This window comes from Lutra lutra, chromosome 3 (assembly GCF_902655055.1).
Source record: "Lutra lutra chromosome 3, mLutLut1.2, whole genome shotgun sequence".
NCBI lineage: Eukaryota > Metazoa > Chordata > Mammalia > Carnivora > Mustelidae > Lutra > Lutra lutra.
This window is the reverse complement of record NC_062280.1, coordinates 4,153,448-4,170,032: the sequence shown is the minus strand read 5'-3', so window position 1 is coordinate 4,170,032 and position 16,585 is coordinate 4,153,448. Positions and strand designations below refer to the sequence as shown.

The 16,585-nt window shown below is 47.1% G+C and overlaps 1 protein-coding gene across 1 annotated transcript in view; it reads right to left on the bottom strand.

Annotated features, from left to right (window-relative positions):
* Positions 1–16,585, bottom strand: part of MYO1B (myosin IB) — a 180,203-nt gene that overhangs the window by 112,057 nt on the left and 51,561 nt on the right. Inside the window, 1 exon segment of the mRNA XM_047720633.1 lies at positions 16,042–16,157. Within this exon segment, the coding sequence (XP_047576589.1) occupies positions 16,042–16,157 (116 nt within the window).

Below are 16,585 nucleotides of genomic sequence, written 5' to 3'. Positions count from 1 at the left end.
TCAAATAAATGAATAAAATCTTAAAAAAAAAAAAAAAGTGTTTCCTGAGTCCCTAACACTAGGCCTCTGAAGTGAGGTTTGGGCCCAGGACATGCCCACGATGAGCCACTGAAGTATGGATGTAAAAGAGAACTGGGGTGCCTGGGGCCTCATTTGATTAAGCATCTGCCTTCAGCTCAGTCATGGTCCCAGAGTCCTGGGATCAAGCCCCGAATCGGGCTCTCTGCTCAGCGGGGAGCCTGCTTCCCCCTCTCCCTCTGCCTGCCCTTCTGCCTACTTATTTTCTCTGTCAAATAAGTAAAATCTTAAAAAAAAAACCCTTCTTTTTTGAGGTCTTTATTCATCCCCCCCCATTCTTGTGTATATTTTACGATCTGCACAGTATATTACCGTGCTATTACTTGAAGTTAATTACGAACAAACACACTGGACGGACTTTAAGAGCACTGAGGTCTTAAGGTTAGAAAATGAGTGTAACGTAAGGCCTACGTCCCAAAGATGCCTCCTCCTGCACAAATCCGATCCGTAAAAAGGAAACAATTAATGAAGTCTGTAAGACAGCCCGTGGTACCATGGCAAACAATCGTGACATAACAACACATGCTATGGGAAATACGCATTAGGGCCATGAGGGGAGCTGCTGGGAAGAAGCTTCAAAATGCGGTGTGTGCCTCCGACCCGCGCAAGATGAGAAGCACGTGAAGAGGTGGCGGAGCGTGGAGTGGGGGACAGCATGCAAGGTCGGGGGAGATGAAAGACATAGGGGGGCAGGCAGGAAGGGGCCGAGCAGAGAGAGCTCACGCCCAACGGGTCGCCAGCTACAACTTGACTCAAACTCCACTTCTCCATTTCCACAGCCGAAGTGTTTACCTCAGGCTGATTTTAACCCTATAGTCCCTGAAAGTCCTATTCAAGATCCAGGCCAGACATACTCAAACAGCCGCAGAAGAGTTCAAGTCCCTACATATAAAAAATGACAGGGATTTCCAAGTTTTCAGATTCCTTTATGCCCCCATTAACCGATCCAGCGAGGCAAAGAATGGCGTTCACGATCAGACACAAGCCCGTGATGGTGAACATTGTGTCACGGTATGGAAAGGAAGCAAATATGCAAAGCATGACACAGTGGTTTCTATTTGTTTTAGGAACAATGCCCAACAAACACCCGTACACACGTCCACACTTCCTCCTTCCTCACAGCCACGTCCCAGGTAAGGAGCCACCAGATGGCAATGCCTCACCCGGGTCCCTGTCGTCTTAAATAGCCTCACGTGTTCACTGTGTCAGTTATGTCTTAACATCCTGATACCTCAGGAACACTTTTTTTTTTTAAGATTTTATTTATTTATTTGACAGAAATCACAAGTAGGCAGAGAGGCAGGCAGAGAGAGAGGGGGAAGCAGGCTCCCTGCTGAGCAGAGAGTGGGTGAGCCCAAACTGACCTGCTGAGCCTGATGTGGGGCTCGATCCCAGAACCCCGGGATCATGACCTGAGCCGAAGGCAAAGGCTTTAACCCACTGAGCCACCCAGGCGCCCCCGTCAGGAACACTTTAATACAGTTCCCTGCCCTCTGAGGGGATTCTGCCATCTTCCACATCCTTCCTGGGTTTTATCCGTAATGTTATTCCCATGAGCAAATTGTCCTTAATAGTGGCCTAACCTATCCCTAACAGTGGCCAAGGTAATTATAAACACAGACAGAATGGGAGGGAGGGTCCAAGAGTATGAGAACGTCTTCTGAAAGCAATCACAGCAACAGATTAAAACCAAGCAACACCGAAAGACCATCCAAGAGTCCTCAGAGATGCGTACTTTGTGAAAATAGAAAATGAAAGTGCAAAAGGGCTCTTCCGATGGCAATGTAAGGTCTTAGGAAGGTCCAAAGCACACGCCTGCGCACGCTGCCCAAAGGAAACCAGCCAAATCTTTCCCCTGTCCAGATGCCTGCTTGTCTTTCGCTGTTGAGGTGGACCAAAGGGAAAAGATTAGTAGAAAACATGCATTATAATGTATTCTGCTGCTAATTTTTTTTAATTAGGCTGAGCCATCTATAAGGCTTAGGATGTTGCTAATGTAACTGAGGATGTAATTTGCAGACCTCAAGCTGAACCCCCATGCATCCAGACACCGAACGCTATCCTGAGGGAAGGGCTTCCGACCCAAAGGAAGTCAATACCGGCCCCAAATCATTATACTGATTTTGATGGAATCACATGTTCCTCTTCCCGAATAACCTGATTCATCACCAACAGCAACAGAAGGTTCTGTCATAAAACATAATGAATAAACATCTGTTTCCACTTATAAGTCATTTCAACATTCAGTCATTCACCACTCATTCATTAAAACATTGCATTCAAACACATACACATTTAGGCATATTTAATGAGTCTGAAATTTTTTCCCAGTTGGTGACTAAAAACGCAAGGTGACAATTTTCCCGTACTTACAAGCTTGGGATCTGTAGAGCCACCTGCACCTCAAACTCTCTTCCTATCTCTTAGGAGTAAAGTTCATAATCCTTCAGTCCTCCTAAGAATTCAAGGACGCTGGTATCTGAATGCTTTATTTAGGAAAAGAAAAAAAGTTCTCCATGTAGCTCTCACCTCAAGTGCCTCTTCCCCCTTCCCAAGAGTCCTGGTCCACTGGGCTGTAGCCCAAACTGACCTTTTGCTGTATCTTCTCCATGGCCACTTACTACACCACAGCAACCACCTATTTCTGGAATTTCCTTCCGAAAGACTCAGCACAGGAGGTGCCTTCAGCATCTCCGAACCCACCAGTTCTCCTGCACTTCTCGGTCACTGCAAGGATGCTCTGTGAAAATGACCCATTTATGTAGCTATTCCCTCCTCCCTCCAACTAGCCTGGAAAACTCTTGACGACAAAGACCATGGGTGTCTTTCAGACACGGCTTCTGCACACAGAGTGGGCCCCCAAATTCATTCACCCAACAAATATTTATGGAGGGGCTGCTCCCGGCCACGCATGATTCCATCGCAGCAGCTCCGTGGATATGCCAAGTAAACAGAGCCCCTGCTCTCATGGAGACGGCAGTCCTGTCCAGGGGACAAATGATGAGGACATCAGTGAATGAACACGCAGAGAAATATCAGATAACGACTAACGAGGAAAAGTATAACAGTCTAGAGATGAGGCGTGATCCAGGCGGGGTCTGCTAGTTTAGGCAGTGTCGTCACTGACAAGACATTCCCCCGATGCCTGGTGGCTCAGCTGGTTAAGGTCTGCCTTCCGCTCAGGTCATGATCCCAGGGTCCTGGGATCGAGCCCCGCATCGGGCTCCCTGCTCCGTGGGGAGCCTGCTTCTCCCTCTGCCTCTGCCCCTCCCCCTGCTTGTGCGCGCGCGCTCTCTCTCTCTCTCAAATAAATAAAAAAGCTTTTTTCTTTAAAGGACACTTCCTAACTGGACCGAGAACAATCACCCCTCGATGTGAGAACAGGAACGCAGCATCCGGCATGCTGGGGGGCAGCAGGGGGACCCGTGTGGCCTCAGCCAAGGACGCGGGGGGCAGCTGGTCACGCCCACAGCACGGAGCCCCGAAGCACACATGTGAGCCGCTACAGGCTTTTGAGCAGAAAGAGAAACAGTACGAAGTGCGATAGGCATCGGCAAGGAAAATCGCGTCAGCCAGCGGCTGCAACGTCTGTGGAGAGGAGATGGCTGCGGGCTGAGGTGCGGGCGGAGGAGACAAAAGCGGCGAGGGACGGGCAGCGGCGAGGGACGGGCAGCGGCGAGGTGGAACCCGAGCAGCGCGGGGCGGCGGCCGTCGGGGCGGGACGACCGCGTTCCTCAAGGGAGAGCCGACGCCGACGCCACCTGAGGAGCGGTGAATGGCGGGTGGGAGAGAAAGAAAGGAAGGGTGAGCCCCGGGCAGCCACAGAAGGCGCCGCCACAGGCTGGGGCGGGAGCGGGCGGAGCGGGGCGCCAGGAGCCTGGCTGGACACACGCTGAGCTTCCAGCCGCCCCCTGGACTCGCAAGGAGACGCGGCAGAGTCGAGTGTAGCCGAACTGCCGGGGCGCAGGGGAGGAGGCCTGCGGGAGACCTGGGCGCATCCATCAGCACGCAGAGGGCGTTTAAGGCCCACGGGCTCCTGTGACTAACGCCTACAGAAGGGAGAAGGAAGGGCCAGAGCCAGGCCCTTGGACGCGCCAGCAACATTCGGAGGTAGAAGTGGTGCGCCCTGCGCGGGCTGAGACGAAGCAGCCGGCGGGCGGGGGACACGGAAGTTGCGGCGGCCAGAATGACGGATTCTTTCTCTTTCTTTCTTTCTTTTTTTTTTTTTTTTTAATTTTGAGAACAGTTTATTTATTTCCTTGACAGAGAGAGATCACAAGTAGGCAGAGAGGCAGGCAGAGAGAGGAGGAAGCAGGCTTCCCGCTGAGCAGAGAGCCCGATGCGGGGCTCGATCCCAGAACCCGGAGTTCATGACCTGAGCCGAAGGCAGAGGCTTAACCCACTGAGCCACCCAGGCGCCCCCAGAAAGCCCAGTTCTGAGAAAGGGTTTCGGGAAGGAACTGGTCATACTGTCAAATGTTACCGATAAAGGAAGAGAAGGGCTCAAAATTGAGAGCTGGATGGAACATCGTGGAGGTCACAAGTTATCTTGCCATTGAGCAAGGAGATAAAAGTCCAACATGACAAGGCTTTGCAACTTTTTCAGAGCTTTGTAACTGAGGGAAACAAACGGTGTGATGACTAGGAGACATGGAATCAGGAGGAGCAGTACAGCACGTATGTCGGTGGGAATGGAAGAGGGAGAAAGAAGAGAATACAGTGGAGGACAGAGACAATGGCAGAGTGAGAGCCTTAAGGACCACAAGAAGGGCTGGATGGGATCCAGGGCCCATGTGGAGGGGGTGCCTAAGAGGGGAGCTGACAGTCGGGTCTTTATGACACTCAGTGTTTACTGAATTGAACTGGTGAACTACCCTTAGGATACCTCTGGGAAAAAGGAGGCCCACTAGCTCCGGTTTCCAGTGCATCATACAGAAACCCCAACACTAACTTGGTTTCAGGAAGCTAACACTCAAGAGTGAAGTGTGCACGTGTCCAGATCTGTGGTATAAGAAATGTATTGGGTCTTTGTGTTGGACTCCTACCACAGAGCTCCTGAAACCCTTGGAATTTCCTGAGTAACAGGGATGTTCTCTGTTCTTCCTAACAAGTGCCTTTCACACACACCTGAGTCTTTGCTAGTGAGGCGACTCATGGTGGGACCCCTGCGCAGTTCCAGGATGAGGGCTGGTCACCAGAAAGACCAAAGGCATGACTATAGAGTAGGAACTTCCAGTCCCATCTCCCCACTCCCAGGAAGGGAAGGAAGAGCTTCTGACTGGATTATAAAAACTTTTGAACAAGGAGATTCCGGTGAAAGCAGCCATGGGCTGGCAAGCTGGCGTGCCCAGAGAGGGCGGGGGGCTGTGCGCCCCTCCTCCCCCACACCTAGCCCTCTGCATTGCTTCCATTTAGTTGTTCCTGAGTTGTAGCCTTTATAATAAATCAACAAAGGTGTTTTCTGAGTTCTAGGAGTCATTCAGGAAATTACTGAACCTGAGCAAGACTATGGGAACCCCCAAGTTTGTAATCAGCTGGGTAAAAGTGTAGGGCGCCTGGGCACTCCACTTCCTGCAGGCATCTAGAGCAGGGCCGTCCGCTGGGACCGAGCCCTTGGCCTGGGGAATCTGCACCAGCTCTGGGCAGTGTCAGAACTGAAGAGAATGGTTAGACACGCAGCGGGTGGCAGAGAATTAGCTGGTGTGAGGAGAACACACATATCTGGTGTCAGAAAATGCACAACATCTGGTCTTGAGCCATTGGGGTAGAAAACAAACAGGAGATAAGGGACATGGCAAATGATGGCAAGAGTGAATGTCTCAATGTTGACATTTTAAGCAATCAGGTTTAAGGAATAAAAAACAAGAATTCAAAAAAAAAAAAAAAAAGCCAACTGCACTCTCTTAGTAATATACACATGTAGGGGTTCCTGGGAGGCTCAGTCGGTTGAGCGTCTCTTGATTTTGGCTAAGGTCACGTCTCAGGGTCATGGGATGGGGCCCCGCATGCTCAGTGGGGAGTCGGCTTGCAGATTCTCTTCTCTCTCCCTCAGCCCCTCCCCCACCCCCGTGCACGCATGTGCTCTCAAATAAATAAATCTTAAAAGTGAAAAAATAAATAATAGGAGACATATCTACCCAAGGACCCTGAATACAGAAAACACAGGGATAGGGAGTTAGCACAGAGCAAAGCTGGTCTATCTGCTCCCCAAATCTTTTTCTTTTTTTTCCTTTAAGATTTTATTTATTTATTTGACAGAGAGAGAGGGAGAAGCAGGCTCCGGGCTGAGCAGAGTCCGATGTGGGACTCAATCGCAGGACCCCAGGATCACGACCCGAGCTGAAGGCAGAGGCTTAACCCACTGAGCTACCTGGCACCCCTCTGCTTCCCAAATCTTAACCACCTGAGGAGGAAGCTCAGAGCCGAGCGACAGAAGCAGCCAGCTACAAGGCCAGGACAACCGGATACAAACAAGTAATTACCTTAAAAATACAAGAACTACAAGGTGAGTTCACACACTCAGGAGGAATTCAAATGTCACCTAACACCTTTCAGAAGCACTTTTAGAAAAAGTCAATGCTAAGTGATTGTGCATGAGCAGAAAGAATCCGGTATTGGGAATGAGTGCTTAGACACACATTGTCCTCCCTAAACCCACACGGGCCACTCTGTACCCACACTGGGAATTAGGGAACATGGGAGTGGAGAGAGGAAGCCCTGTCATTCTCCAGAGCATCTGTCACCATCTGAAACATCCTTTATTTTAGTGACTTCTCCTGGTTACTGTCTGTCTCCCTTTGGGAACAGAAGCCCAGCAGGGCTCAGACTTTGCACAGCACCTGAAGAGCTGGTACTTGGCCCACGGCAGCACTCATGGAGCAAACAGTGAACGAAGGAATCAGCACTGCCTCCTCTGATGGGAAAATTATTTCCTGGGCCTCAAATCCTATTCCTTATCTATACGGCAAATTCCGCATGCAAGACTCCCACTGTCCCATCTTTGAGCTCCTCAGACATGGCCACACACCCTTCCCCAACACACCCAAGTGCCTTGCCCATGGGGACCCAAACTCAGACACCTCTGGAAATGCAAGGGGCATGTCGATAATTACACGCCTTCAACAGGAAGCCGGCTGTCCAGGGCAAATTATAACATGTGCTCTTTCTACATCGCCCTCCTTTTCTAAAAATAAGTTATTTATCTTTTTTAAGAGAGAGTGGGGGAGAGGTAGAAGGAGCAGGAGAGAATTGTTTTTTTAAGATTTAATTTTTTTATTTAATTATTTTTATTAACATGTAATGTATTATTTGCCCCAAGGGTACAGGTCTGTGAATTGTCAGGCTTACATACTTCACAGCACTCATCATAGCACATACCCTTCCCAATGTCTATCACCCCACCACCCTCTCCACAGCCCCCTACTCCCAGCAACCCTCAGTTTGTTTTGTGAGATTAAGAGTCTCTTATGGTTTGTCTCCCTCCTGATCAAGATGGGATCGGGAAAGATTTTATTTAGATTAAGATTCAATAGAGAGAGAGAGCACAAGCAAGGGGGAAAGGCAAAGGGAGAAGGAGAACCACACTCCCTGCTGCTTAGGGAGCCCAAAGCAGGACTGGATCGAGGACCCTGGGTTCATGACCTGAGCCGAAAGCAGACACTTAACCGACCAAGCCACCCAGGCACCCCAGGAGAGAGCAACTCTTAAGCAGGCTCCATGCTCAGCACGGAACCCAATGTGGGGCTTGAACTCACGACCCTGAGATCATGACCTGAACTGAAATCGAGAGTCAGATGCTCAACCGCCTGAGCCACCCAGGCGCCCCACTATATCTCCCACTTCATCACGAAGTTCTCTCCCTTCTGTAGTTAGTTATTGGTCTCTCTCCCACAGCAGGCTGTGGATCCTCAAGGACAAATTCAACTTTGTATCCACAGCACCTCACGCATATTGCAGATGCTTAAAAATGCAGACTGAATGAATGAACCATCACTTCCACACGGGGCTCTGGGATCCCTGAGACAGGCTGCAGCTGGGAAGAAAGCTATCTTGGGCAATGCGGGCAGCAAGTCCCCTCCCGAGGCTGGCACAACAGGGCCTGTTTCCTTTTGTATGGATTTCTGTCCCAAGACAGCCCCAGGACACACTCCTGCTTCTCCAGCCTCCTAAGTCTGGGGTCCTACACGCTTTACTGAACTCGTTATTTCCATTCTCTCTGACTTGGTTAACTGCCCCAGACTGGATCAGGACTAGTATTTGCTGATCCCCGTTCAGACAAACTCCCACACACTCCCTTTCCCTAGCTACCCTGTCCTACTGCCAAACAAGTCCCAGCAACAGACCTCGGCCATGTTTCTTACTTCAAGAACAAAAGGGGTGTCCCTGGCCACGGACCCTAAACACAGCCTCTCTAGATAGGGCTCCCCACATGGGTTCCAACTATAGTTCTCTTTGCTGGAGATGAAGTGTTAGACAAATCATCTTCAGGGCTGAGGCCTCATTGCCACTCCTTTGGATGAAATGGATCTGAATGTTGCAGAATTTCTTGGGGCCTGTCAAAGACCTGTAAAATCATGGCAGGAAGAAACCGATTTAGCTGAGAACCAAACTTTTCCCTTGGAGATGGTATCACTGAAATAACTATGTATTAGTTATTCATACTGTGGTATGAATGTGGGCTTGGCATTACAGACTTTTCAAAATAAACTTCCAAGTCTGAGATGTGCATTTTGTGAGAAGGGATGTAAATTCTCATGGCGGGGGCAGGGGTGCCTGGGTGGCTCAGCTGGTTAAGTATCTGCCTTCAGCTCAGGTTCTGATCCCAGGGTCTGGGATCGAGTCCCACGTTGGGCTCCCCCCTACTCAGCAGGGAGCCTGCTTCTCCCTTTCCTTCTGTTGCTCCCCCTGCTTGTGTTCTCTCTTTCTGTCAAATAAATAAATAAAATCTTTAAAAAAAATTCTCAAGGATCTATAATTAGGAATCTGAGACTTCTCAGACACACAGAAAAACTTTTCATTAATGAATGTATTCTCATATCACAATGAGCTTCATGATAAAAACATTATGGTGGCAAAGAATCAACCTTCCAACTTTAGTTTAAAATGGTTCATAATCAGAGGGGCGCCTGGGTTGCTCAGTCACTTAAGCATCGTGATCCCACTGCCCTGGGATTGAACCCCACATCGGGATCCCTGCTCAGCAGGCTGCCTGCTTCTCCCTCTCCTGCTCCCCCTGCTTGTGCTCTCTGTCTGTGTCAAATAAATAAAATCTTCTAAAAAAAAAAAGTTTTTAACCTGAAAGAGAAGTTGCTGAGGTGTCTTTCTGCCAAGAGTATAGACCCAGTAAAACAATTAAAATGAGAATAAAAGCTTGAGAGTCAAAGGCAGTAAGTTCCATCCAAGGAGCTGAACACGCGCCGGGCCCACAAATGTTCCTTCTCACCGCAGCCCCGGGAAGCCTTCAATTTAATGGCTGCCCTTCACTGCCACATCTCCACTGCCCAGCTACGATCAAACTCTCTCCTCCCCCTCCTCCTCTGGCAGTCCCTCTAAATCAAGAAGTTTTCCAGCCCGTGGTTGTCCAGAATCCAATGTCTGCAGACTGAAAGCAAACACGGGGGCTGCCTTCTGCTTATTTTGACCCATGGGACTCATGCAGAAAGATGAAAGGCAATTTCAACTATTTTCAAGACGGTGTCATTCCAACAGGAAATGTTAGCTTAAGGAGTCTACACCGGGACTCATGACATGTGAACTCTGTCCTGAGCAAGTCACTCGTCCAGGTCAGAGGCCTACACAGATGCAAAACCTCACAGACCACAGCCTATCAGCTCCTGACTCAAACCGCAGGAGACAACAGGCATCAATGGCGCTTTCTAAGATAACCATCGACCTTCATTTGGTTTTCACAAAAGCTTCCCTCCCTTTGTCCATCCTTTCTCCTCCTGACTGGTGGTTGGAATGATCTTGGTTTCTGTATACTTATGTTAGGAGAAGACAGTGTCTCCATCAAGAAGACAAGAACTTTATCTGCTTTGTTCACAACCGCACCCCAGGGCCTACCAGACAGCCTGGAACGCGGTGAGCGCTCCGCAAATACGTGCTCAGTAAATGAGTAACTTTTCTAAAGCAGGAAGTAGAAAGCACGTTAGATGGGAAAGCCCAAAATCTGATTCTGCAAGTAAGTTTCAGAGAGGTGCAGAACCCATCAGAGGCTCAGTTATTCCGAAAACTGAGAGGAGAGGAATAAGACAAAAGCCTCAGCAAGGTAACGCCCCATCACCTAACTTTCTCTCTTTCTCCTTAAAAAAGCGCTTTCAGGGGTACCTGGGTGGCTCAGTGGGTTAAAGCCTCTGCCTTCAGCTCAGGTCATGATCTCAGGGTCCTGGGATCGAGCCCCACATGGGGCTCTCTGCTCAGCGGGGAGCCTGCTTCCCTCTCTCTCTCTCTCTCTGCCTACTTGTGATCTCTCTCTCTCTGTCAAATAAAATCTTTAAAAAAAAAAAAAAAAGTGCTTTCACACTCCGCTATACAAACTACTTCTCTGAGAATTCAGGGTCTAACGGTCATAAGAGTTCTCAAAAAAAAAAAAAAAATGCAATTTTCCTCAAAGAATTCCAACTCTGCTGTAGAGAAAAATACAGATATCACAAAAGGGAGGACATCTGGATCGTCTGTCCTGGACCTTGACGCCAAGCTCCGGACAGCCACCACTATAGCACATCTTGAGATACGGCTGGAAATATTCTTTGTAACATTTACCTGGTTTACCTTCCAGTAGGATGACAACAGGAGTAACAAAGACGTAAAACACACAAGCCTTCCAGCAATGTCACTCTCTGGGCAATGGCATGTGGTCCTGCAGATCCATCTGGCCCAGAATTAGGAACCAAAAGGTCCCTAATGACAGAGGACTCATGTCTGGACCACTAACATGAGCACTGTTCAAATCCTCCCATTGATTACTTTCTCATTTTTAGGTGAGAATAGCCAAATTTTTCAAAGGCTTAAGGCACTTTTCTCAGGTTTTAAAACTTGTTGCAGGGTTTTTCCTTTACTAACAGAGAAAGACTGTGTGCTTCACATAGTGCTCGTAATGCCTGACGGAACACGGCTACCACATTATATCCCGAGCTAAGGACATATTTCAGCTGGCTCTTGGGCTGCGACCACCAGGAGGGGATGCTGGTTACAACACACTCTTCCTTCTGTGTCGCCGTGCTCCCTCGGCTAGACACTCTATCAGACAGTAAAGGTGCTCTAGATCACAAATAAATGGAACCTGAACATTCAGGATTTAAAGAGCACCATAAAATGATATTATTAGCTTTCTTTTTTATAAGGAGAAGAAATTCTCATTATACTCCAAGAAAATTTTAATTAACACTGTAAATATCCTACTAAGAACGGTTTAGAGTTCACTGAAATACCAGCAACGAGATAACACAGGTAAAATGAAATGAAAAATTATTTAAAACCTCTTTTGTTCCATAGTCACTGAGCTCTTAAGAGAAAAGCAATGAAAAAGCCACAGACATATGCAGGGGAAGGATCCTGACCCATAGAAGCTTCCATCTCATTAAAGAGGATGACAAAGAAACACAAGGGGTAGGGTTCCAGTAACTCAGGCAGAAGTCACGTGTGCACTGAGCTTTCAGAACAGTCCCGAGGAGACTGGCAAGGTTTTAACCGTAGAGACAGGGTATGTAGTAGGAGTGGAAAGAAGAAGACATAAAATGCTGGGGCTCAAAAGGAGGTTCCGTGAAGGCACTTGCTGGCGTGTGGGCCCAGAGAGGAGAGCTAGGGCTGAACTGCACGAGGCCTCAATACCAAGCCACGAAACCCGGAGGTCACTCAACTAGGAAGGGAAGTAGCATGCTCTGCTTTTAGGAAGATCCACAGGATAATAATAAACTGTATCTAGAGCTGCAAAGGTCAAAAAGCAGTCACCCAACAAAGGCCAGTGGATTTGGTAAGTAAAATATCACACGGATTGGCCTGGTGCTATTCTGAGTGGAGGGAAACCAAGGAGTTCAGTTATTTTCCTCATATCCTCATCTCTTCCCTGTCATTCCTTCCTGTCTACGAGGTTGGGTGATCTGGGGTAGTTCTCCATGAATACAGTTCTGGAGTTGTCTGAAGGTACTAAGTCCTCACTAGGATACGTTAAAAAAAATTCGTAATGTGCAAAGAACCTTAGAATCACACTGGAGAGGCACTCTTCACACAATGAGACAGGCAGACGGTGTCATCTCAGCTGCGTCTCGGAGCCCTCCTTTCTCTGTGCATGACCGCAGTGACACCACACTCGAGGTGGGGCTCCGAACATAGAGGGGGACGAGTTCAGAGAAGAATGGAGAAGAGAAGAGGTATGACCACAGAAAACACCCTCGAAAAGTAATATAAGTATGAAACCAGGGGCGCCTGGGTGGCTCAGTGGGTTAAAGCCTCTGCCTTCGGCTCAGGTCATGATCTCAGAGTCCTGGGATCGAGCCCCACATCGGGATCTCTGCTCAGCAGGGAGCCTGCTTCCTCCTCTCTCTCTGCCTGCCTCTCTGCCTGCTTGTGATCTCTCTCTGTTAAATAAACAAAATCTTAAAAAAAAAAAAGTACGAAACCACTGTTTATTTTCATTTTATTCATCTATACATGGACACTATCTCAAAGTCATGTACCTACATGAAATGTAAATATTTTTCAATGATCTGAAATTTTAAAGAGAAAGATCATTTCTGGACACCTTCAAAAACACACGAGCTATAAAGGAAGAACCTGGGTGTTTTTGAAGACTAACAGTCAACACCAGGTCAAATTAAATTCCAAATGTCATCTGGGGTAAATTAATTGGCAAAATTTTCAAAGTATACATGGTCTGAGCGGCTGTTTACATTTTTTATTCAAATTGGGATCAAGTTCTTAAAACAGTTATGGTTACAATACATCAAAGGCCTAAATCATCTATCTTATTATACTGCAAAATTCCTATTTGAGAACGTCAGACTAGGTTTTAGTAGGAAACCCAGCTAGCACTGACCCCATTTCAGACACTATCAAAGTTGGACACATACAAGGAATGACTCGGGAAAAATGCTTTAAAGGGAAGTGGAGGGGAGCCTGGGTGGCACAGCTGGTTAAGCGTCCGACTCTTGGTTTCAGCTTGGGTGGGGATCTCAAGGTCCTGAGACTGGGCGTCAGGCTCCCTGCTCAGCACCGAGTCTGCTTGAAATTCTCTCTCCCCCTCCTTCTAACCCTCCCACACGAGCTTTCTCTCTCTCTTGCTCTCTGAAATAAATAATCCTTAAAAAAATAAAGGAAGTGGTAAACATCCCACCATGGAGGAGAAACTGGTAAGAAAGGGCATGTTAGGATGTTCAAAATGTGTCCCATACTTCTCATTATTACAATAATTACACTTAGCACTGGTGACCGCAGCTGCTCTCCTTTCCTAGAGGGCTATGGTCCATGCCATACTAAGCACCTGACATATACCGGGTAATTATATTATCTAAATAGCTACGAGGTATCTACCCCTCCCAAGAATCCTAGAAGTTAATCATTATTTTCCCACTGAGCAGAGCAAACTGCTTAAGTTCTGAGTTGAAGTTTTTTTTTTTTTTCAATTTGCTCAAGATTACATAGCTTGTGAGTGGAAGTGTTGGGACTGGAACCCAAGTCCTACTCAACATACTCTCAGCACTTAATTTACTTTGAGGTGCTCATAATGTTATGGTGAGCCAGCATGGCAGGTGAGGCTGACACAGATCAAAAAATCCCATAAACCAGTGTTCAGCTTAACTGTGACAAGGGCAATGCCTCTGACCTTGGCCGGGAGGAGGCGAGGGACCGCTCTTCCCTGGGGAGGTCTAAGGCAATCTGAGAACTAAGGAAGAACAGGAGTTGCCCTGGGGAAAAAGGAGGGAAGAACATTCCAGGCAGAAGGCACAGGATGTGCAAATAGGACCGGTGGGACTGCGTGTGGCGAGGACTTAAAGGACAAAGCGAGATGGGAAGGCCTGACTCAGATCTGGCGAATTCAGATTCATTATGTAAACTTGGACCTTGCACGGTCGCCCCAGGACTGTTTCCGAGACCATGGTGAAAAGTCTTGTTGCCTAACTCAATCTAATAAACATTTACTGAGTAAAAGAAAAAAAAAAGATTTTGTCTTTATTCTAAGCACACTGGGTATTTATCTTACAGCTGATTGTAGCTGTTTTCCTTGGGAAGTAAGGGGGGTAAAGGAGGATAGCAGTGCCACACAGACTCTTAGAAATCTTTGCGGAGTGGGGATAAAAATGGCTATTACAGAGCATGGACTTCTGTGTTCTAGAATAGACATCTCTTCCATATCTAAACATCCCCAACCTGGAGATCAAAGCTGCGATGTAAGAAAGACGCGCCGGCTGGAGATAAAGTGAGGCACCGCTAAGGTTACCTTGGAGGCCTGGGATGCGGACAGAGACACACAGAAGGAGCCCCACCAAGAAAACGACAGAGCCTGTTTCTAGCTGAGATGCGCAGCGGATGACTATGTCCACAGCCCAGCTCCCCTCCCATGAGCTGCGTGGCTTTGGGAAAATTTCCCCATTTGTAACCGTATTTACACCTCACGGAATTATTTTGAGAATAAAATGAGTTATCATGCATGTAAATACGCAATAAATACAAGCCATTATTACATTATGAAGATTCCTTGCAGGAATGATCACAATTTGCTACAAGCAGTGAAGGGGGTCAAACGCCGGTGACCACCGACCAGAGGCAGCGCGCTCTCAGACCTGCACGGACGCAAGGAGCACCCGGAAAGCCTGTGAGAAACAGGATTCCCGGCTTGTTAGAGGTAAGCCTAGGAGACCAGATGTTGCATAAGCTCCTGAGGGACCCTACCACCCCTGATCTAAGCATCTGACTTTGAGAAGTGTGGTTTCAAGGCCTAGAATTTAAGACAGAGATTCAGTCATCAAATAAAGGATTTCATTACAGTGACTTAACTACAACAGAGAGAATTTTATAAAACAAATTTCAAGAGTTTATTTTTCTCCAGGCAAGACGAAACAAGATGACTTGCAAAATCTACTCGTAGAAAAAAACAGAACAATCAGAACCCACTCAGTCGGCAAAATAGACAGTATTTAGCTTTCAGCAACCGTGTTCAGGGAGTCCTTACATTTTTAGTTCCAAACAGGCCAAAAATGTCAGTATGTGCCATGCTATCAAGAGAAACATCTAAGACTAGGGTATCCATATGCTTTAATTATTAGATTTTATTTTCTGTCAAAAGTAACAGCTTATCTTCAATCAGAGAGAGAAAATGCTGTTCTGTGAGACCACGACCAGAAGTCTGCGGGCTCTTCTGCTTCCATTCAGAGCTCTTCAACCTGGTGCTACGTAATTATTGTCGATTGTTATTTACAGGAATTCTTTACACTAATGAGTGACCTTCAGGAAAAAATCAAACAAGCGACTGGCTTCCGGGAAGGTGAAACCATCGGCCTCATGCACACATTTGGTGAACGATGTCAGAGTCTGTGAAAATTACTAACCGGAGGCGTTACTCACTCTTTTCGCTCAAAACCATTACACAACCCAACACTCGGGATCTTTCTTGACCCAACCCATGAAAATACTGCCTGGGATCTTTAAAAGAATAAACAATGTGCATTCTTGTTTTATTTGCAAAAATAATTAGCAGCAGCTGCTACTTACATATAATTTGCAACAGAACATATTTTACATACTGAACCCAAATATTTCAGAACTTAAGGAGCCTGACGCCAAATGAAGTATTCTGCCTTTTTTGAAATTTAAAATAAGGGCCTAACAATTAACTTACACATTCCTCCATCTAATTTTAAAAAATGACGAAAACATTTTCCTGAGAGTCAAAGGAAACAGCTGGACACATCTGTCCACTACACATCTCTGCAGTGAAAGAGAAACTTGATGCTTTAATCCCATACTTACATGTGAGGGCTCAGTTCATAGAAATTTCTGTTCCTGTAATCTTCTACTTTCTCGGGTGAGTAAATGGGCAAGGGCCGGTACGGGTTAACGGATATGACCACGCTTCCGATGTACGTCTGAGGAAGAGAGAGCACACATACCCTCATCATTACACAGGATGTGTTTTAACATCTTAAATCTCAGCGACTCATGGCTTCGCCCTTTTAAAAAGAAAACTGGTTCTACTACTTGACCATTCATATTTTTCAAGAACACTTAATATCTCCAAAGACAGCTGGTCAATAATGTTTATTCATTTTGCTGATAAATGGAAGGCACAGATTTATATGTTGAAAATACCTTTCAAAGTAAATCTCCAGATTAGTTTATGATCCTGGATAAGAGTTCTCCACAGTCCTGTCACACTTGCCAAAAATTTCGTCACCAACCACAGCTAATTTTGAGCAACAGCTATACTTTCCCTTACTCCGGTTAGAACCGGTGTCTCCTTCTCTCATCTCTACCCTGCTGTTTCAATCCACTGTAACCCAGCATCTCGCTCTGT